Genomic DNA, 21,641 nt, shown 5'->3' on the forward strand with positions numbered 1-21,641 from the left:
AGCATTGTTTTCTGTTGTAGTGGCTGCTTAACTGGCGTTACAGTGACCCTGAAGTTACCAGTCATGTGTTGGGCGTTAGCCAATAATCTGACAGCAGTGGGAAAATGCTGATATAATTTAGTACCTTTTAATATGCAAAAGGGAGCCGAGCACACCAAACGCTTGGAAAATTCGCAATGTAGCAAAAAAGGTAATTTAATGACTGAAGAGTGGAGTTGCATCCAACGGTGCACATGCACCTTCATCAGGGATTTATTTGTATAGGCATGAGACAGTATTTCCTACCGAAATAGAAAATGCTTCAAGAAAGTCAAAATAAGATGTATGGCCGGAGCGAGGGAATAACGTGAGACCTGTAACCCATTGGCTGCCAGAGAGGCCACCAAAGCATTGCTCCGGAAAAGCCACTACTGAGTGATAATAACTCGTGCCTGACAGATAGTGATGAGAGAGGAGCAGGCGAGAGGGCTTTAGGGAGATGTGTTCCCATGTCAGGCAGGTGGAGCCCTTTAGGACCGAGCTTGCCCGGTGTGTAATACAGTGAATGAAAGCATCAGAGACATGGTTGGGATCTGCCCCCCTCCCCTCTCCCCATGAACACAGTAGCACATGCTGCTGGTCAGAAGAGGGGGGGGAGGGGGGCTAAGGGGATTTAATTCTAATCTCAGTCACTGTGTTGTGGCGGCCCCTTTCCAAAAGCCTGTCTATAGAAAGCCTCAGCATCCGTTGTTTCCTCCTTCACTGGGTCTCAATCAGGGCAGATTAACGAGAGGGGGAGGTGTACTTTCCCGCGAGGACCTGCAGGACAATCTAGGACTCTTACCCATGGTGTTGATCCAATGTGTCTGGGATTAAGGGTGGGGGGTCCTGGGCGGTGGTAGAAATTAGGGGTACATGATTCTAGCCACGCTTCCCCGGAGTCTCCCAGAGGGGGGACTTGTGTTTCGATGAGTGCTGTGGAGGAGACACTGGACCCCACTGATCAGAGGTTGGAGGCTGTGATAGAGGTTGGTGCGGCTTTCTCGTGGGTTGCTAGAAATGGGAAATGGGTAAGATTAAAGCATTGGGGGTCACGTAGTGTTGGGATAAAGGCAGGGGGTGCTCAACTTCGGTGCTGAAGCCCCCCCTCGACAGGTCAGGTTTTCAGGCTATCCCAGCTTCAGCACAGGTGGTTCAATCTGATTGAGGGGGGGGGGGGGCAGTTGAGCACCCATGGGTTAAAGGTATGAGGGTTTCAGGAGGTGAAAATCATCATTTTACGTCCCTGGAAGAGTGACTTTATGGCCTTTTCAGCATCTGAAATGTTGGTTATGATTTTAAGCAATATTTTTCTTGCTTATATATGTACAGGTTCCTAAACACATGTATTTATAGCCACCATTTGCATTTTAATATAGTATTTTAGCTTTTTGACACTGGTAAATAAAATGGGCACATCTTGATTACATTGTGACGTGCTGGTTCAGTTCTTCACTAACCCTTATATACGTGGCGTCGAGGTGTAACAAGAGGATCGAACTGCAGTGTAAACCCTCTCTCGTAAATTGCAGGGTGGTTCAGGATATCCCTGCCTCAGCACAGCTGTCTCAGAAGACGGAGCCACCTGTGCTGAAGCAGGGATATCCTTAAAACCTGACCTGCTGGTGGCCCTTAAGGACTGGAGTTGCCTCCTCGCCCCCCCCCCCCCCTGGTGTAGAGCAACTATTCCCAACCAAAGTAAAACTAACATGTTTATCCACAGTCATACAATTAAAACTAAGGCACTTGTCAAGTATAGCTCGGTGGTTCACAAGTGCTTAATCGGCAATGTTCATTGTAAGAGGTGTCCTTGTGATATCATATCTGGTGAAAGCAGAAGGAGAAAAGGGGCTGCAATATGGCAGTGAGCAAAGTAGAATTGGGAGTCATTGAGCTACAGGTTCCTTCAGTGGTCTGGTGCAGGTTCTCCTTCATCTGTTTGCCGAATTAGGACAGGCTCTCATCCCCTCGCCCCGGCGCATGCTCTCATCCATTCACTAATTAATGCGTTTATTCATTTACCCTGGCTTATTTGCCTTTCCTTGCAGAAGCTGTCTAGTCGAGTGCTGAGTTCCCAAGAAGAGAAGAGCCTCACCATCCGTGGAGACTCCAGCAACCCTCTCCCCTCCCGCCTGCCTGCACGGATACGGGAAATTGTGACCAGGCACCTCAGCCAGCCGCCAGGCCCCGGTATGTTCCAGTTGCCCTTGTATAACCTTCATTCATGCCATGTTTTGTAAATAATTACTTTATCACTTTTATTGCAACTCCAGCAGTGAATTGATTTAGAGCTCGTATTTGGGGGCAACTCACATTGCAACACCTGTACGCTTGATATATTTTGGATGCCATAGGAAGCAGTAACCAAACTCTTGCACTACACAAGCATTACATCTCTTTTGTACCCTCTAGGAAGACCAGATCACAAGGCACAGTGTTGTTTCTCTTTCTATCCATCTCCCTGTTGAGTTGTCCTTGAATTAGTTGCAGTGAGGCCCATAGAGCTATTGATCTAGGGAGCCTGTGGCTAGGTGTTCCCCACCCTCCTACCTCTCTACATGAGTAATAGACTGGAGGTTCTGGAGCAAGCTGTGGCCAAACCTGGTCAATACTTGAGCGTGATGGTGTAAAAGGACTGCATGACCAGATGACGACTGATAACATGGTTATAATAGAACAACCCTGGTTTGAGGTCTTCCGTCCGAAAAGACTTTCCCAAAAAACATTTCAAAAGCTTCAATAACAATGTGGGATGGGAAACACAGGACTGGCAGTTCATGTTGATCTGGAACAAGGTGCATACATTGGCATTCTCTTGTCTCTTTTACGATGTGTTACGCATGACTTAACCTTTCCCCTTCTTACAAACACAACAGCGGCAGATTAATAGCTTTCAGGTGAGTTCACACTACTTTGCTACTTGTAAGGTTCTTGGTGGAATATTCCATTATTGGGGACCATAGGATGTAACTTCTCCTCTCCCTCTTCATTTCCTTCCTTCAGGTCTCCCTGCGGACATGTCGTCTCTTTTGTCGCTGCAGGAGGAGAACCGCATTCTGCAGCAAGAACTCTCTCGGGTGGAGGATCTTCTTGCCCACAGTCGCGCCGAGAGGGATGAACTGGCCATCAAATACAATGCGATCAGCGAGAGGGTAAGCTGTGCATTTGGAGAAGGAGGAGCGCCATTTTTATAACTTATAGTCTCATTTGCTAGAGCCAAGGGCTGCCAGTCCCATTTGCAAGTCATACTCTGTCATTTTTGCATCAAGAGTTTCCATCTGGGTGTAAAAGTCCTGACAATACAAAAGTGGACATCAAACAGCAGAACGCACTGATTGACATTTCTTTCATATTTAGATCATTTAAAAATTCTCCTCTTGCCATTTGAAAAACATGATGATATGAACAGTTAAAATGTGAAGTGTCTGGGAGGTCCAAATAGATGTCTCTAATAGTGTGCCCGAGATCAGATGCATTGTAAATTCTTTTGTATTTGGTGCAATTTTAAAATGACCTGAAAATTACAGGGAACCCTTTAGGGATGCCCGGGGAACCCTGGTTGGAAAACACTGTACTAGCTATTAAAAAAACAATGATTTTTACCATAAAAAAACCTAATTAAAATTAATATGGCTTCAAATGCTAAAATATTATATGATTTTAACTCCTGGCAGGGGTTGCTGCATTAACAGATATTTGTTTCATGTTTTAATTTAATGTGTGTTTTTATTTTATAACTCAAGTGTTATTGAATTTTGCTTACGAGAATTACATAGTTACAAAGTAGATGAGGTTAAAAAAAGACATATGTCCATCAAGTTCAACCTATGCTAAATGTAGACAATAGATACTTTATCCTATAGCTATACTTACTTATTGATCCAGAGGAAGCCAGACAAAAATAACCCATTGTTATATCATCCAATGAAATCTCACAAGGGGAAAAATAAATTCCTTCCTTACTCCAAGAATTGGCAATCGGATTAATCCCTGGATCAACATCCTTCCCATGTTTACTTATTTGGTATATCCCTGTATACCTTTCCTTTCTAAAAAGATGTCTAACCTTATTTTGAACAAATCTATTGTATCTGCCATCACAGTCTCCATGGGTAATGAATTCCACATTGTAACTGCCCTTACTGTAAAGAACCCTTTCCTTTGTTGCTGGTGAAATTTCCTTTCCTCCAACCTAAAGGGATGCCCCCGCATCCTTTGTACTGCCCTTGGGATGAATAGTTCTTTTGAAAACTCCTTGTACGGTCCCCAAATATATTTGTATATAGTTATCATATCCGCTCTTAGATGCCTTTTTTCTAATGTAAATAAATCTAATTTAGCTCGCCTCTCCTCATAAATTAGATTCTCCATTCACCTTTATTAATTTGGTGGCTCTTCTCTGCACTCTCTCTAGTTCCATAATGTATTTTCTAAGGTTTGGTGTCCAAAATTGTACTCCATATTCAAGGTGTGGTCTTACAAATGCTTTGTAAAGGGGCATAATTATGTTTACTTCCCTTCCATCCATTGCCCGTTTGATGCAAGATAAGATCTTGTTTGCCTTTGCAGCTACTGCATGACTTTGGGCACTATTGCTAAGCCTGCTGTCTACCAGCACTCTTAAATCCTTCTCCATCAAGGATTCCCCCAATTTATCCCCATTTAATTTGTAATTGCCTGTTTATTCTTGCTTCCCAAATGCATAACCTTACATTTATCTGTATTACACCTCATCTGCCATTTACCTGCCCAAGTTTCCAGTCTCTCCATGTCCTTCTGGAGAGAAATTACATCCTGCTCTGATTCTATTACCTTACACAATTTAGTATCATCAGCAAAGATGGAGACTTTGCTCTTGATGCCAACCTCAATGTCATTAATAAACAAGTTAAAAGCAGGGGTCCCAGTACCGATCTCTGAGGTACTCCACTCACGACCTTAGCCCAACCTGAGTCCAATTTGCTTTATTTTGTACACCAACCTCGTGTGGAACCGTATCAAAAGCCTTTGCAAAATCTAAGTAGATCACATCAACTGCATTACCCTGGTCTAAATTTCTACTTACCTCCTCAAAGAAACTAATAAGGTTAGTTTGGCATGATCTATCCTTCATAAATCCATGCTGACTATTACTAATAATTTTGTTTTCCATTAGGTATTCCTGAATATTATCCCGTATTAAATCTCCAAGTAGTTTCCCCACTATTGAAGTCAGGCTGACAGGTCTGTAATTCCCTGGTTGTGATCTAGCTCCCTTTTTAAATATAGGCACCACATCTGCTTTACGCCAATCTTGTGGTACTGAGCCTGTGGAAATGGAGTCCTTGAATATTAAATGTAATGGTTTGGCTATTACTGAACTTAACTCCTTGAGAACTCTTGGATGTATGCCATCGGGGCCAGGTGCCTTATTTACTTAAATTTTTCAAGCCGCCTATGAACTTCTTACTCAGTTAACCAATTGTTCATTAATATGGACATTGTGGTTTCCTCCTGCAGCAATACAATTGAAATGGATTTTTCCCTGGTAAACACAGAGGCAAAGAATTTGTTTAATACCTCAGCTTTTTCCTTATCTCCAATAATCTCACGCTGAAAGGGTCCTATCTTTAAAAACTCAAAACCCTCCTTCCTACACCACTTTCTTAGCCATGCATTAACCTCACTGATCTCTGACTGTCTCCCTGCGGTAGCACATGGCATTGGTAGTATTTCCGAAAATACTACCTTGGAGGTCCTTGCCTTAAGCTTTTGGCCTAAATCCCTGAAATCATTTTTTAGGACCCTCCATCTTTCTCTAACTTTGTCATTGGTGCCAACATGTACCAAGACCGCCGGGTCAATCCCAGCCCCCCCCAAAATCTGTCTACCCGATCCGCAATGTGCCGAACCCGAGCACCCGGGAGACAACAAACTGTTCGGTTCATGTGGTCACGGCAGCAGATTGCCCTATCTACCTTCCTAATAATGGAGTCCCCTATCGCCACAATCTTTCTTTGTATCTGAGCATCCTGAGTCCCCTCTGTGCTGGAGGAACTATTCCCCTGGCTGCGAGAGGAATCAGTCTCCCCCAGCCTTGCCATTTCTGCCCTGACACTCTCAATATCTTCACTCAATATGGCAAATCTATTGGATTTGCAAATTGAATGGAAGGCTACAGAAATAAGATGGGGTTAATTAGGGGGTTGGGGTAGATAAGATAACTCAACATATTTAATAGCATATTCCAGAGAATTATCATACGCATCAAGAGTAAACCCCTCAGCACATTGTAGTATAGTAGTTCTGTAACGGGAGTGTGTTCAGCAGTTGGGAAAGGAAGGGGTAGGGAATGCAGATGTGTAGAAGGTCATAAACAAGGTCAAAGGGGGAAAGAATGAAAGAGTCTGTGGTATGAAAAGAAGGGATGAGGATGTGTTAATTTTATTACATTGAGTTTTTACAACAATTTGCTTTCTTGCTCCATGATGAAACTCTGTGACCATTTGGGAGCTTTGCTGATGGTGAAATCGCTCTCGCGTGCAACATGCTGGATCTCTGCAACCCGGTGATCTCGCAGAAAAACACAACCATTATACATTGCTCATCTCTTCTATAATTAGTCAATCGTAAAGCAGCAATACTACCCCCCCCCCTTTTTTATTGTCCTATTTTTATATATAAAGCAGATGACAATGTATAATTCTACATTCTTACCTCAGCTGGCAATCGTTTGGTGCCCCTATTATAAATCTGTCAAAATCCTAATTGTGTGCCTAACTAAATGGCCGCCTTCTGTCTATGCTGCGGTCAGTGAAATGCTGCAGCTGATATGTAACATTATATTACGAAGTGTGACACATTATTGTTACCGCATCCAGAGTAATCTTCAGTCTGCTGTTTGGAATGCAGCAACAGATCTGTTTGTGATACTTTGTTGCCAAAGTGCAGAGCTCAAAAACGTGTGTGTGTGTGTATCTGTGTGTGTCTGTTTCAAAAGAGAAAGTTAATATGACTTTCTAAATGGTTGCTGTAAAAAATAATATATAATAATAATTACAAGTGGCATTATGAGTTAAAACAAAGTGCACATGGTATTATCTAATTCTACAGAACTGATTTTTTTAATTTTTAAATCAGAGGATTTTTCACATTTTGCTGCTTTAATCTAATTCTGTCCTTTAGTTTCTCTCTCTCTCTCCCCCCCCCCCCCCCCATTTCTTACCCTTCAGCTTCCCTCCCACCCCACCTCTTCTCATTTCTTCCTGTGTACCCCCTGTATCTTGTTTGGGAAGAATGCATAGTCGTGCCCAGGCAGGTCCCGGGCAGTGAATGGCATGAGGCAGGCTGAGACCTGCCCAAGGTTACTGTGTACAGTGTGGGGCTGTCAGTGATATATTGATTGGGGTCACCATGGGGCGGGGAGGGGGGGAGAGTGAATATAGAGGTGCCACACCCATTACACAAAGCACTGTCACTGTGCCTTCTCACAGCATAGTTACCCGGCTGTAAATGTAACCCAGGCCGGTTCATTGTGATTCTCAGGGTGACCTGCAGCTGATGTGCGCTGCTGTATCACTACGCTTGTGCAGTTTGTGCAGGCGACCGTAACTGTGGCCAGGAAGCAAAGCCCCGATTCCCAACCTCAGGCAAACCCGCTCCCTGCAGCCAGCAACACGCAGGCTCCTACTCTGGCTGGTACCGTTAAAACAAGCGGCTTCTAAAAGTAATGTAAAAAATAAATCCAGATGCATTTACACCGGGGGCTCTTTTCAACGTATAAAAAGGGGTTACACGAACCAGGCGCTGTGTTGTACAGTATAAGTAGAGAAAAGATCCTCCAGAGCTCAGAGGTAAAGACTTTCTCAAACTCCCTCTTCCATGGGACGGGAGATATGTTTCTTTGTTTGCTCAAGAATCTTTGTATCGGAAAGGTCGCAACATACGCCGATATATATGAAAACTGTATGCATGTAAAGCCCTACTTAAAAAAAAAACAATAAAAAAAGATTGTAACAAAAAACAGGGGCTCTGCTCTCTGCACCTCATTTAAGAAATATTTCTAATTGTCAAAATAGGTGCTACAATAAAGTTACCTTGTAGCACTAGGACACTTCGAAGATTGCAGGCGGCTAGTGTCCAGCATTGGCTGAATGATACATAAAATGTACATATTACATAGGATTTGTCCGGCACATGTTCCTGCTCCATTACAGGGTAGAGACGCTGGTACTGGTATATAGCTGCTTCCAAGTCAGGGACATTGCTACTGTACGCCAGCATATTTAGTTTAGCACAGCTCAGCCGGGTCTGCAGAGCTTGTTTCTCTCCCCTTGTCCCGCGTCCTTGTGGCTCTGGCCGGGTGAGTTGCTTGACGTGATTGTGGCTGTGGTGTGACAGTTGTCAGGGGAGATGGAAACGCTCGTGTATTCCGTGCAATGGGTGTCTTGGGCCTGTGTGCCTTTTGGGAATTGGGAGTGCAGCGAGCGCCCGGTTTATTTAGTAGAATTGCCGTCCCCTTACTTCTGACTATTGGGGCAAAGAGCACTGAAGGAAGTGGATTAAAAATGAATGGGTAAGGAGATGTAGTAAAGTTTAGCACTGGTTAGTAAACCTGGGCCTAAGTGATACTAAAAGCAGATCAGCGGAGGCACAATGATTCTGGAAGTGCTTGTAATCTTATATTAAATCCCATAGAATAGGTTTTCAAAGTTTGGTTATTAGTTAATATAGTGTACGTGCAATGGTAAAAGACCTTGTAGGAGATGTGTGCAGAGGTTCTCAGACCAGGGGATGTTTTAAGACAAAAAATAGGCATTTTATTCACCACAACTTTCAAAACATAACCCTGTTTATTGCTGGTAATAAGCTGTTTAACAGGAAAACAAAAACAAACAGCCTAACTCCTGTTAGGAGCACTCACTACACTTTTTCCCATACACCCTATCTACGAGCTGGGAGGCTAGGCCCCTTTCCAACAACAAAACTAGGAAATATAGTGGAGGTCGGTTACCTTCTGCAAGTCCTTGTGCGAAGGACTTCTCCCCAGGGTCAAGTTACTTCCTGGCCAGAGTGTGTGAACCCTTCAGCAGTCCAGGGTGTCTGCCTGTGCTAGAGATCTCGCCTGTAGAGACCTCTCTCTGCTGCAGGCTTTTTAAAGGAGCTAAGAGCCAGTTGAGCAGGTCAATTAGGACAGTCTGCTCTGAATTAACCTGCTCCATGCTAGATTCAAGCTCTCTGCACAGGTTTTCCTGCATAAGTACATACATGGGGAAGGCACCCTGTTACAGACGGTATCACTCATCTTGGTTTTGCTGTTCCCAAACCGGGGTATCTCATCTTTAAACTTAAAAAGGAAATGTTTCCATGTCATTTTTTTGGGGGGGTTGGTGGTGGTTGTATACGTTTTAACCTTAGTGGTTCCGGGGTGGAGAGAGGGTCCTACAGAGTTCAATGTGCTGCTCCCATTTTCGGGGATCCACCTGTTGAGGGTAAATCAACCCATAAATTCTTACCCAGGAGAACAATGTGGCTGCCGGATCGGCCTTTGCCATCGCGGCCATCAGAACACCGCCAAGTCATCGGTATATGACGGGTTGGCTCTCTATTGGTGACCACGGTGGCTATTGTTTGGGGATTTTTACTGGCAACCAGGAGGTCCCGGAGCTGGGAGCACTATGGTTAAGCTCCACGTGACCCCCAGGTTCTACTAAGGTAAGAGGGAAAAAAGATTTGGGGGCACTGCTAACATACGTTTGGTGTGTTTGTGGTTGTGTTTGTGTGTGTGTGTGTATATGTGTATATATAGATCCAGGCACAATGAGGCCATGCCCCACAGAGCTTACAATCTAACTTTGGTGGCTGAGGCACATGGAGATAAAGTATCCTGCCCAGGGTCACAAGTTGCTGATACTGGTATTTGAACCAATATCAATTGTCACTGAGCCAGTTGGTTGCAGAACCCTCACCTCTCCGTATTGGCCACTCACTTTGACCAGTAATGGCTATCACACTATGATGGAGCCACACACTCCCGGTTATCACTGGATGTTTTCTGTGAATAAAAACAACTTTTTAGTTGAAGAAGTGAAAATGTCATTCGTGTGGCTACCTGGGTCTTAGCAGCTTTGCTATTCACAAGAGCTGCTCTTACAAAAGGGGGAGGGTGGGATTTTACAGCCACTCGCCTTAATGTGGATACCTCAGAGATGGAGCAGCATTGGGGAGGGCATCCCCAGGCCCCCCTCTCTCTCCCTCCTCCGTCTGGCGGCTCCTGTGGGCAGGAGTGTAGGAGAGGAGCAGGCATGGAACAAGGAGAAGGCTGCGAGGGCGAGGCAGGGGATCTGCCGGAGCCCGGGGATGCGGCCGGGATCTACGTCAGGAAGAGAGTGGATCGGGCAAGTAGCCACAGCCTCGGCAGGGCTGAGGTTTCATGGAGGGGGGCAAGCAGCAGAGAATGAGAGGAGAAGGCAAGGCCAGGGAGAGAGGGACAGGGGCTGCCATAGAAACGGCATGCAATTATCTTCAAGAGCTCAATGACCAGGGCACCTGCAGAGGGGGGAAACGCTGTGCTTTGTGTGTCACTTAACCCCCTCACTGCCGGAGGCACAGGCAATAGATATGTCTGGCATAGTGGGGGTTAATGCATGGTGCCCATGTTTTCCCAGTGGTGTGTGCTTCTGCATTGCTGCCGTTGATGTGTGGTATAGCAGCACACTGCGTGATAATACCTTTGTTTATTATCTGCTTGTAAGAGTCTCTCCTTGCAATGCATATTAGAATATCTATAAAGGGAAAGTACCCACCCGTTTATAAGTAACAGAGGAGGGGGAGGGAGTAGGGCCGGGGTCTGCAACTTCTCTGGAAGAAGAGCCATTTTATAAAAAAATGTCTTTCTCCAAAATATCCCGAGAGCCACAACACGCGTGAATAATACACCCCCGCAAACACATACATGTACTGTACATGCACTAATAGGTAGTGGCCAACTCCAGTTCTCAAGAGCCACCAAGGTCAGGTTTTCAGGATATCCCTGCTTCAGCACAGGTGGGTGCAGTCTTTGACTGAGCCGCTGATTGAGCATTAACACATGACAAAATATGTGGGGGGATAAAATGCATCTAACAATAATAAGTCCCTTTATTTCATTGTAGGGGGTATGATGCCTTGTATTGCACCAACAAGTGGATATGTTACAAGCTTTCCAACCTCTCAGGGTCCTTCATCAGGTGTGGCAGATATACAGAAACAGAGAATACCGTCATACCCAATGAAGGACCCGGAGAGCTTGGAAAGCTTGTAACATATCAACTACTTGTGGGTCCAATAAAATGTATCCTACCTCCTACTCCCTCTCCCTCCTGTGTTACTAGATGGAAGAAAGGACCAACACGGCTACTCGCCCTTCTCTGCAACCTTTGAAAACACATCCTGTGTTTCGTTGGTTGCTTTATCTTTTGAGAGATGTTTAGTAGCTGAGCAATTTGGGGCCTGAAAATCTAAGTTGGAAAAGAGCAACAAGAGAAATGGAGGAATCTGCCACAAGAACTCCTGTAGGGAGAATTCTGTATTCCGGAGCAATTCCAAAGTCGCCCGAATTGGGGCTGCTTGGAAAACCGTGCTTTAAGAATACAAATTTCAATCGTTTTATTAAAAAGCGTCCAAAATGAAGACACCGTTGGGATGTACACGGAGGAAGTAGAAGCACATTCTGTACAAAACTGGGACCAGATACGTGGGGCTTCTGCCAATTAGTGCTTGCTGTGGGGTATGTTTGAAATGAATGGGATACGTTTGGTTTGTGCACAGGACCATACTGTGTGTTAGCTCTGTATATATCCATTGGGTTGTGGTGGACAACTTTCAGATTGCCGCGACCGCAGGGTCTAGTGTACGAGAGGCTCAGCGCATGGATGCTTGAGTGTGTGACTCCTGGTGTTGACCCTGTAACCTCATGGGTGGCCAACTCAAGAGCCACCAAGGTCAGGGTTTTTGGATATCCCTGCTTCAGCACAGGTGGTGCAGCCTTTGACCGTGCCGCTGATTTGAGCCACCTGTGCTGAAGCAGGGATCTCCTGGAAACCTGGCCTGTTGGTGGCCCTTGAGGACTGGAGTTGGCCGCCTCTGCTGTATCTGTCTTTTCTGCAGCGCTTCTCCATGTGGAGTATTTGCTTTCACCATTCATCTTTCTACTGCAGCTCGAGGAGAGTCTGCGCCTGCGGGGAAAGGATCCAGTCACCAATGCCGATGTGTGTACCCTTTATTGGCCGTCGGATGTGGGTGCTAGAATGTCACAGATACTAGTGACCTATAGCACATCAAGTCAGTGCTTACTGCATGGAGACTCGCATGGATTTGTAGTGATTTTTGCTCATCCTCACATCAGGGCAGTTACTTTGCCTGTTGTGCAGATTCTTACGGCTTCCCTGTGTAGGGCTACATCTGGTGGTGTGGATGAGTCATGTCCCTGGAAGGTTTGCTGCACTTGCTTAGGCTTGCATGTCCAAGCAATCATACATCGTAAGCTACAAAGGGATACCCAATGCATACCTGCCAAGTCAAGAGCGTGGTAACAATCTCGTCCTGGTTTTCGATGTCTATTTGGTCTACTCTAAATGTTGGGACCGTAGAATACGACCTGGGAGAAAAACCAGCCTGGGTTATTATAGCAATATCGTCGGAAGAAATTGGGCACCGCAAATGCTGGAGAATGAGGCTGGTCGTGGATAATGAAAGTCACTTTATTTGGGCATGATAGCCAAAAATTAAAACAGCACAAGGTATCCCCCATTATAGCAATGTTGACCTGGAGTTATTTGGCAGGTATGACTTGATGTGCTCTTTTGCATGCCCACTCGCAGAACTCTGCAGTGTAATTGTAGTGTGATGTTTGAGATGGAAGAACAGGCTTTCTGAGCCTGTGTGAGACGTTGTTGACTGGGCACTTTTTGTCTTTTCTATCCGTTTTTAGAGCATAGCCATTCGTTCCTTTTTTTTGTTTTTACCCGCCGGAATAGGTGACCCCCATTGTGTGCACATTTTGCTCCGTGGTTGTGTTCCTGTAATGACTGTGTGTCTGTTGGGTTCTGTGTATCGGTCACTTGCCTCAGCACTTCTTTCTTGCTGTGTAAGTTGGACCAACCCATGCGCTGGTTCTGGCAGGAGCCCGGCAGAGAACATCAAGAGGATGCAGAATGGAGAAAGAGTGAGGTGCGTATATATTTTTATATAATACACCGGCGCGACTTGATTCATAACCAGCATGTGTAGATAAGTTTATGGGACGTCTAGACCAGGGGTGTTAAACTCCAATCCTCAACCCCCCCCCCCCCAACAGGTTAGGTGTTCATGATATCCCCGCTTCAGCACAGGTGGCTCAATCGGTCCCAGCTTCGGCACAGGTCTTTGACTGAACTGGGATAGCCTGAAAACCTAACCTGTTGTGGGGAGGTAGAGGACTAGAGTTGAGCACCCCTGGTCTGGACAATTGACACTAAAGCAGTCATTTGGAATATTTGCTCCTTTTTCAAGTTACTTTGTATCATTTTTTTCCCGTGCGTGCATGATCAAGAAATCTGGTCAGTGATTATGTGGGACAGGTGATAAAAGCCACTAGGTGTATTGATAAGGGAGTGTATTGCTGTCATTTTCCTTTTGTGTGTCAGCATGGTCTGCCTGAGAATAATTAGGTCAACTGCATCAAAAGAGTGACGGCTTTGTCACACCTGAGCTGGAATAGTTTATCCCGGTGTTAGTTTCTCAGCAGCCTACATGTACAAGTCATTGTATGTCAATAGTGTGTGACAGTGCCGTTTATTTTCTGTGCGTATAATGCTGACATTGTGCTCAGCGCTATACTGTGTTGCTGTGTGCACGGCTGTGTTTAACATGACATTGCATAGAATGGCACACTTGGTATTCAGGTTGTGCACTCGGATATATTTTCATTTCCTATTACAACCACAGACCCCATGTAAATGTGAGGGTCACCCCTCCAGCAGTCAGAGCCGAGCTGCCTCCTCTAGGCCAGGGGGGGCTCAACTCCGGCTCTCAAGACCCCCCCCAACGAGTCGGGTTTTAAGGAGATCCCAGCTTCAGCACAGGTGGTTCAATCAGTGGCTCAGTCTTTGACTGCCCCACCTGTGCTGAAGCTGGGATCTCCTTAAAACATGACCTGTTGGAGGGGGAGGAGGGGTCCTGAGGACTGGAGTTGAGCCCCCCTGCTCTAGGCACCCAGCGGTATCGTGGGGGTGGCACCGGCTGAACCCTGGCTTCTTCTCTGCAGTTGGAGCAGACTCTGCGACTGGAGACGGGCGAACGGGAGCGGGATTCCCTGGAGACACGGAGCCTGGCGCAGCAGAATGTGGAGCTGCGGCGGCGACTGGAGGAGGAGCAGGCGGCGTACAAGCGCAAGCTGCAGGCTTATCAGGAGGGGCAGCAGCGGCAGGCTCAGCTGGTGCAGAAACTACAAGCCAAGGTGGGCACACAGCCAGCACGGCATTACACATGATAAATGGTACACACTGGAGTACATATAAAGGTGGGAGAGCAAATACACACACAATATTTACTTGATAAAAACGAGAAATTAGTACTTTTATTACATAATCCTGGTTATTAGTGGGGTTCTGAGACCCTCTTTTTCTTCTTCATATGTACAAAGATTGGGCACAAAACATTTGGGTGCCTCAGAAGTCTCTTTGTCAGATGTGTTGTGTCAGAGCACATTGGGGTTATACCTTCCATTGTCAGTTGTCCTCTTACAGTGCTTAGGACAGCAGCTCATGCGTTAACAGGCTCTGGTACCAGAGAAGGGCATGTAAAGCTTTAGCTCTCCCACGCCCAGAGCTTCCCGGCTATTCCTAGGGGCTTGGTGTATAGAATAGAAAAAAGTCTCCAGGGCACTCCTAAGCCAAAAAAGGATCCCAACTGAATGAATAATAAACGCTGGTCTCAGAAAATTGAATAAAGTGAAAAAAAAGAATTTATTGCAACATAGATGAACAATAAAAATTCCTCCTACGCGTTTCAACCAACTAGTGGTCTTTGTCAAGGAGTACTTTGTGCTTGGTGTATAGACTTTTTTTTGTTCATGCTTTCCTGCCCCCGGCCCTTCTCTCCTCTCACAGGTCCTGCAGTACAAAAAGAAGTGTGGAGAGGTGGAGCAGCAGCTGCTAGAGCGATCCACAGAGTTTGAGCGGGAGCGTCTGTCTGTAAGTCCTGATCCCTTATTAACAGCGAGGGAGGTGCAAACATGTCCAAGCGGGGGGAACATTCCCATGGTGATGAATACCTGACACATGGGCTGAGGCGCAATGCACGTGCCTGAATCTAGTTCAATGTTGAGTTATTAGCACAACACGATAGAGGATGTCGCCCCTGTTGTTTTGTTATTTTTTTGGAGTATTTTACAATCCATGATATGTTTGGGATAAAGAAGTGACGGGACACTCTGTCAAAAACACGGATTTTTATAGCTTGAGTAAGTGGAAATAAACCAAATTGAAGCCACTCCTGGATCCCCCTCAGTGACCCCCCTGTGAGAACTGACACAGGAACCGCGTGCAGACTTTTGATTGAAATGTTTGCTGACAATCAGTAAACTGTGTGTCCTTGCGTTTTGTCCGCCTGTCTCCATGTATAGAGCCGGCTGGAGCTGACGGACACTCGCCTACGTCAGGAGGAGGAGAGCAGCAACGACCTGGAGAATGCACTGATCAGACTCGAGGAGGAACAACAAAGGTAGGAGAGAGGGACGGAGAGGGGTGGGATGTTCTTAGGTATTTTATGTAATTATTTGTGTATTTAAATATATTTATATATGTGTGAGCTCCCATAAAAAGGCTTTGGCTTGATTGACTAAAGTGTCTCCTTGTTTCCTTGAGTGAATCCAGTCAACTGTTTTTCTGTCTTGGTAGTGAGGTTCCAGCATGTTCTTCTCAAGCTTTGTTGTCAAACTCTACTTGTTCAGCACACACTGAAGTTATCAGTGTCCCAGGGCTAGCCCTGGCTTTCTGTCAGGTTTTAGAGTTTGGTTCCATTCACTGCTTTGCCACTAACGCCATGACTTGATACCCACAGAAGCACCAGCCTGGCCCAGGTGAATACCATGCTGAGGGAGCAGCTGGACCAAGCCAATGCAGCCAATCAGGCACTGAGTGAGGACCTCCGCAAGCTGACAGCTGATTGGACAAAGGCTCGGGATGAGCTGGAGCAGCGGGAGAGCGAGTGGAGGCGGGAGGAGGAGGTAAGGGTTTCTGTAAGGGTGAGGAAACGGTAAGGGTGGCTCAAGTTTCTCTCATTTAAGCAGCTCACTGCTAGACAAGCCCCAACATTTTAGCATGTCTGTGGTTAGTGCATGTGAAAGGGCTTCATCGTGTTAGTCTGCAGCACAGAGTGAATAAGCACAGATGCTGCCCGTTCGTAAATGACTTTGTATAATAACAGTCCTTTGTTCATTCCTCTGCTTTTTATCAGTGGATCAGCTCACACTGGCATAGATGGAAGTTACTGCTATAATTGTTAACCATGCAATATCCTGCTTCTCACTATACTGATTAAGGGAGTTTGTCCATTCCCTGTAAAAATGTGCCTTCTCTTTTTTTCCTGTTTAATAGTCTCACTCACTCTGTTTAATGCTCTTCTTTGTTGGCTATCTCTCTGTCTCTGCTTATTGTCTCACTAAGTCTCTCTGTCTCTGCTTATTGTCTCACTCAGTCTCTCTGTCTCTGCTTATCGTCTCACTCACTCTCTCTGTCTCTGCTTATTGTCTCCCTCACACTCTCTGCTCTTTATTTTGAAATGTGTCGCCCGGTTAAACCTCTGAGCAGGAACGTATCTTTCTTTTACGGTCTGCCTACTTGTCTGTGCTGTTCTCTTATATTCACCGTTCAATGTTCTCTATCTTCCCCTGCAGTCTTTTAACACATACTTCAGCAATGAGCACAGCCGGCTGCTCTCCCTCTGGAGGCAGGTTGTAGGCTTCCGAAGGCATTTCAGTGAAATGAAAACCATGACAGAGAGGTGAGTATTCAAAATAAACTCTCATCTCCCCTACAGCCTTTCCACACCCCACCTCAATCTATAATAAAGCTTTATTCTTACACAGAACGACAGTGCTGTACATGGTAGCATAGGGTCCTTGCTCCTTACATTGGTGCCAGGACGACTTAAGGCCTTTCCCGAACACGAAGTGCTAACACTGTGACTCCCAAGCTGGAACTTCCGTTTCAGAGGCCAGTGGCTTAGCCAATAGACCACTCCTCCGCCTCATGCTCAGCCCATCTTCTTTAAACACACATCCAGGGACCTTTTGCTGCTGCAGAAGGAGGTGTCCCAGTCGTGCCGCTCCCTGCATGCCTCCTGCCTGAATGTGTGTGGTACCCAGCGCCTGGCGGAGGGCAGTGGAGCAGTTGCATTAGAGAGGAAGGCCCTGCAGCTGGCCCAGCTGGAGGAGCAGTTGAAGGACAAGGTGCGGCAGATGATCCAGTTACAGGCCACATATGATGCAGAAAAAGCAGATCTCTGTGCCAGGTACTTTAGCCACACAGCCGAGTGTTTTACTCCTCCCATCAATCTGTTTAACCTGCTGAGAAAAATGCCCTCTGAGAAAGGGGTATGTCTGCATGTGTGTGTGGGGTTGCATGTTGTATATCTCATGTATTTAGTGTTGTCTCACAGGGTCGCTGAGCTCGGTAAGACTGTTGAGCGTCTGCAAAGTGAGAGCAGTGAGAAGGAGCAGCATATCCAGAGACTGCAGGAGCAGGTAAAGGGGGGACTTGGCTCCAACAAGAATGAGGGGTACTCTGAGCTGACACTGAAGTTCAGCACGCAGCATGACAGGACTTTCTGCTAACACGTTGTGAGGGGAGCTCAGATCTCCCACAGATCCCACACAGTGTGAGGGCAGCTCAGATCTCCCACAGATCCCACACAGTGTGAGAGGAGCTCAGATCTCCCACAGATCCCACACAGTGTGAGGACAGCTCAGATCTCCCACAGATCCCACACAGTGTGAGGGCAGCTCAGATCTCCCACAGATCCCAGCACAGTGTGAGAGGAGCTCAGATCTCCCACAGATCCCACACACTGTGAGGACAGCTCAGATCTGCCACAGATCCCAGCACAGTGTGAGGGGAGCTCAGATCTCCCACAGGTCCCACACACTGTGAGGACAGCTCAGATCTGCCACAGATCCCAGCACAGTGTGAGGGGAGCTCAGATCCCAGCACAGTGTGAGAGGAGCTCAGATCTCCCACAGGTCCCACACAGTGTGAGAGGAGCTCAGATCTGTCACAGATCCCAGCACAGTGTGAGGGGAGTTCAGATCTGTCACAGATCCCAGCACAGTGTGAGGAGAGCTCAGATCTCCCACAGATCCCAGCACAGTGTGAGGGGAGCTCAGATCCCAGCACAGTGTGAGAGGAGCTCAGATCTCCAACAGATCCCAGCACAGTGTGACGACAGCTCAGATCTCACACAGATCCCAGCACAGTGTGAGGGCAGCTCAGATCTCCCACAGATCCCAGCACAGTGTGAGGGCAGCTCAGATCTCCCACAGATCCCAGCATAGTGTGAGGGCAGCTCAGATCTCCCACAGATCCCAGCACAGTGTGAGGGCAGCTCAGATCTGCCACAGATCCCAGCACAGTGTGAGAGGAGCTCAGATCTCCCACAGATCCCAGCACAGTGTGAGAGGAGCTCAGATCTCTCACAGATCCCAGCACAGTGTAAGAGGAGCTCAGATCTGCCACAGATCCCAGCACAGTGTGAGGGCAGCTCAGATCTCCCACAGATCCCAGCACAGTGTGAGGGCAGCTCAGATCTCCCACAGATCCCAGCACAGTGTGAGAGGAGCTCAGATCTCCCACAGATCCCAGCACAGTGTAAGAGGAGCTCAGATCTGCCACAGATCCCAGCACAGTGTGAGGGCAGCTCAGATCTCCCACAGATCCCAGCACAGTGTGAGGGCAGCTCAGATCTCCCACAGATCCCAGCACAGTGTGAGGGCAGCTCAGATCTCCCACAGATCCCAGCACAGTGTGAGAGGAGCACAGATCTCTCACAGATCCCAGCACAGTGTGAGGGCAGCTCAGATCCCAGCACAGTGTGAGAGGATGTTTGAGATGTGGTCTCTTGCAGGAGAAGAGCCGAGCCGAGGATCAGGCAGTGCTGGCGGGAGAAGAGGTGGAAGCATTGAAGTCTGAGACAGAAGTGCTGCAGGAAACCCTGCGAGAGCTCACTCAGGTCTGTAACACAAGAATACATTGACTTTCTTACATAGCCCTGTACATAGAATTGTGCAGGAGTCCCTAATCCAAAGAGCTTACAGTCTGATTTTATCGTGCCTGAGGCACAGGGAGATAACATGACTTGGGTCACAGGGAGAACTGACACTGGAGATTAAACCAGGTTCTAAGTCAGTGATCTTACCACTGAGCTACTCCTGCGAGCGCAGGACACATGGGATCCCCTTAATGTCCCTCACTTCATGTGTTTCCTTAAACACTCCATGTGTCTCGCTATATAACCCATGCATGTGATTGTGTGTCACCGGTCACCCAATTCCCCTGTTTCAACAAATGTGTCTTCTACTGCCCAATGACTCTGTGTCACATTACATCTCTCTCTATACCAATGCATCGGTGTGAGACCATATGTGCTTGCCTCTGTTTGTAGGAGATAGAACTGTCACCCATTGTGTTCGTGTGTCTCTGTCTACCAACATATTTCTCTCTGTCACTGCAAGTCTCCCATTCAGCCGCTTTCTCTTCTTTCCTGTATCTCTCTTCTCTATTCCTGCATGTCTCTTCCTCTCCCTGTATCTCTCTTCTCTATTCCTGCATGTCTCTTCTTTCTTGTATCTCTCTTCTCTATTCCTGCATGTCTCTTCCTCTCCCTGTATCTCTCTTCTCTATTCCTGCATGTCTCTTCTTTCTTGTATCTCTCTTCTCTATTCCTGCATGTCTCTTCCCCTCCCTGTATCTCTCTTCTCTATTCCTGCATGTCTCTTCTTTCCTGTATCTCTCTTCTCTATTCCTGCATGTCTCTTCTTTCCTGTATCTCTCTTCTCTATTCCTGCATGTCTCTTCCCCTCCCTGTATCTCTCTTCTCTATTCCTGCATGTCTCTTCCCCTCCCTGTATCTCTCTTCTCGATTCCTGCATGTCTCTTCTTTCCTGTATCTCTCTTCTCTATTCCTGCATGTCTCTTCTTTCCTGTATCTCTCTTCTCTATTCCTGCATGTCTCTTCTTTCCTGTATCTCTCTTCTCTATTCCTGCATGTCTCTTCTTTCCTGTATCTCTCTTCTCTATTCCTGCATGTCTCTTCCCCTCCCTGTATCTCTCTTCTCTATTCCTGAATGTCTCTTCCCCTCCCTGTATCTCTCTTCTCTATTCCTGCATGTCTTTTCCTCTCCCTGTATCTCTCTTCTCTATTCCTGCATGTTTCTTCCTCTCCCTGTATCTCTCTTCTCTATTCCTGCATGTCTCTTCTTTCCTGTATCTCTCTTCTCTATTCCTTCATGTCTCTTCTTTCCTGTATCTCTCTTTATTCCTGCATGGCTCTTCCTCTCCCTGTATCTCTCTTCTCTATTTCCTGCATGTCTCTTCTTCTCCTTGTATCTCTCTTCTCTATTCCTGCATGTCTCTTCCCCTCCCTGTATCTCTCTTCTCTATTCCTGCATGTCTCTTCTTTCCTGTATCTCTCTTTATTCCTGCATGTCTCTTCCCCTCCCTGTATCTCTCTTCTCTATTCCTGAATGTCTCTTCTTTCCTGTATCTCTCTTCTCTATTCCTGCATGTCTCTTCCCCTCCCTGTATCTCTCTTCTCTATTCCTGCCTGTCTCTTCTTTCCTGTATCTCTCTTTATTCCTGCATGTCTCTTCCCCTCCCGGTATCTCTCTTCTCTATTCCTTCATGTCTCTTCTTTCCTGTATCTCTCTTCTCTATTCCTGCATGTGTCTTCCTCTCCCTGTATCTCTCTTCTCTATTCCTTCATGTCTCTTCTTTCCTGTATCTCTCTTCTCTATTCCTGCATGTGTCTTCCTCTCCCTGTATCTCTCTTCTCTATTCCTGCATGTCTCTTCCTCTCCCTGTATCTCTCTTCTCTATTCCTGCATGTCTCTTCTTCTCCCTGTATCTCTCTTCTCTATTCCTGCATGTCTCTTCTTCTCCCTGTATCTCTCTTCTCTATTCCTGCATGTCCTGTCCTCTCCCTGTATCTCTCTTCTCTATTCCTGCATGTCTCTTCTTCTCCTTGTATCTCTCTTCTCTATTCCTGCATGTCTCTTCCTCTCCCTTTATCTCTCTTCTCTATTCCTGCATGTGTCTTCCTCTCCCTGTATCTCTCTTCTCTATTCCTGCATGTCTCTTCCGCTCCCTGTATCTCTCTTCTCTATTCCTGCATGTCTCTTCCTCTCCCTGTATCTTTCTTCTCTATTCCTGCATGTCTCTTGCTCTCCCTGTATCTCTCTTCTCTATTCCTGCATGTCTCTTCTTCTCCCTGTATCTCTCTTCTCTATTCCTGCATGTCCCGTCCTCTCCCTGTATCTCTCTTCTCTATTCCTGCATGTCTCTTCCTCTCCCTGTATCTCTCTTCTCTATTTCCTGCATGTCTCTTCCTCTCCCTTTATCTCTCTTCTCTAT

General features: G+C 46.5%; 1 protein-coding gene across 11 annotated transcripts in view; it reads left to right on the forward strand.

The window, feature by feature from the left end:
* Window positions 1-643: 643 nt before the first annotated feature.
* Window positions 644-21,641, forward strand: part of CROCC (ciliary rootlet coiled-coil, rootletin) — a 72,677-nt gene continuing 51,679 nt past the window's right edge. The window contains exons 1-13 of one of the 11 annotated variants that reach the window (XM_075605967.1): window positions 644-1,007; window positions 2,067-2,208; window positions 3,022-3,170; window positions 12,195-12,245; window positions 13,129-13,206; window positions 14,282-14,473; window positions 15,126-15,209; window positions 15,641-15,738; window positions 16,078-16,243; window positions 16,913-17,019; window positions 17,302-17,529; window positions 17,677-17,761; window positions 19,138-19,242. In XM_075605967.1, the coding sequence (XP_075462082.1) occupies window positions 948-1,007; window positions 2,067-2,208; window positions 3,022-3,170; window positions 12,195-12,245; window positions 13,129-13,206; window positions 14,282-14,473; window positions 15,126-15,209; window positions 15,641-15,738; window positions 16,078-16,243; window positions 16,913-17,019; window positions 17,302-17,529; window positions 17,677-17,761; window positions 19,138-19,242 (1,545 nt within the window). In that variant the 5' untranslated portion in view covers window positions 644-947. Of the gene's footprint in view, window positions 1,008-2,066; window positions 2,209-2,894; window positions 2,916-3,021; window positions 3,171-8,021; window positions 13,207-14,281; window positions 14,474-15,125; window positions 15,210-15,640; window positions 15,739-16,077; window positions 16,244-16,912; window positions 17,020-17,301; window positions 17,530-17,676; window positions 17,762-19,137; window positions 19,243-21,641 lie in introns of those variants that run through there. The other 10 variants (XM_075605957.1, XM_075605956.1, XM_075605964.1 and 7 more) reach the window with 10 other exon arrangements.

This window comes from Ascaphus truei, chromosome 6 (genome assembly GCF_040206685.1).
Source record: "Ascaphus truei isolate aAscTru1 chromosome 6, aAscTru1.hap1, whole genome shotgun sequence".
Classification (NCBI taxonomy): domain Eukaryota; kingdom Metazoa; phylum Chordata; class Amphibia; order Anura; family Ascaphidae; genus Ascaphus; species Ascaphus truei.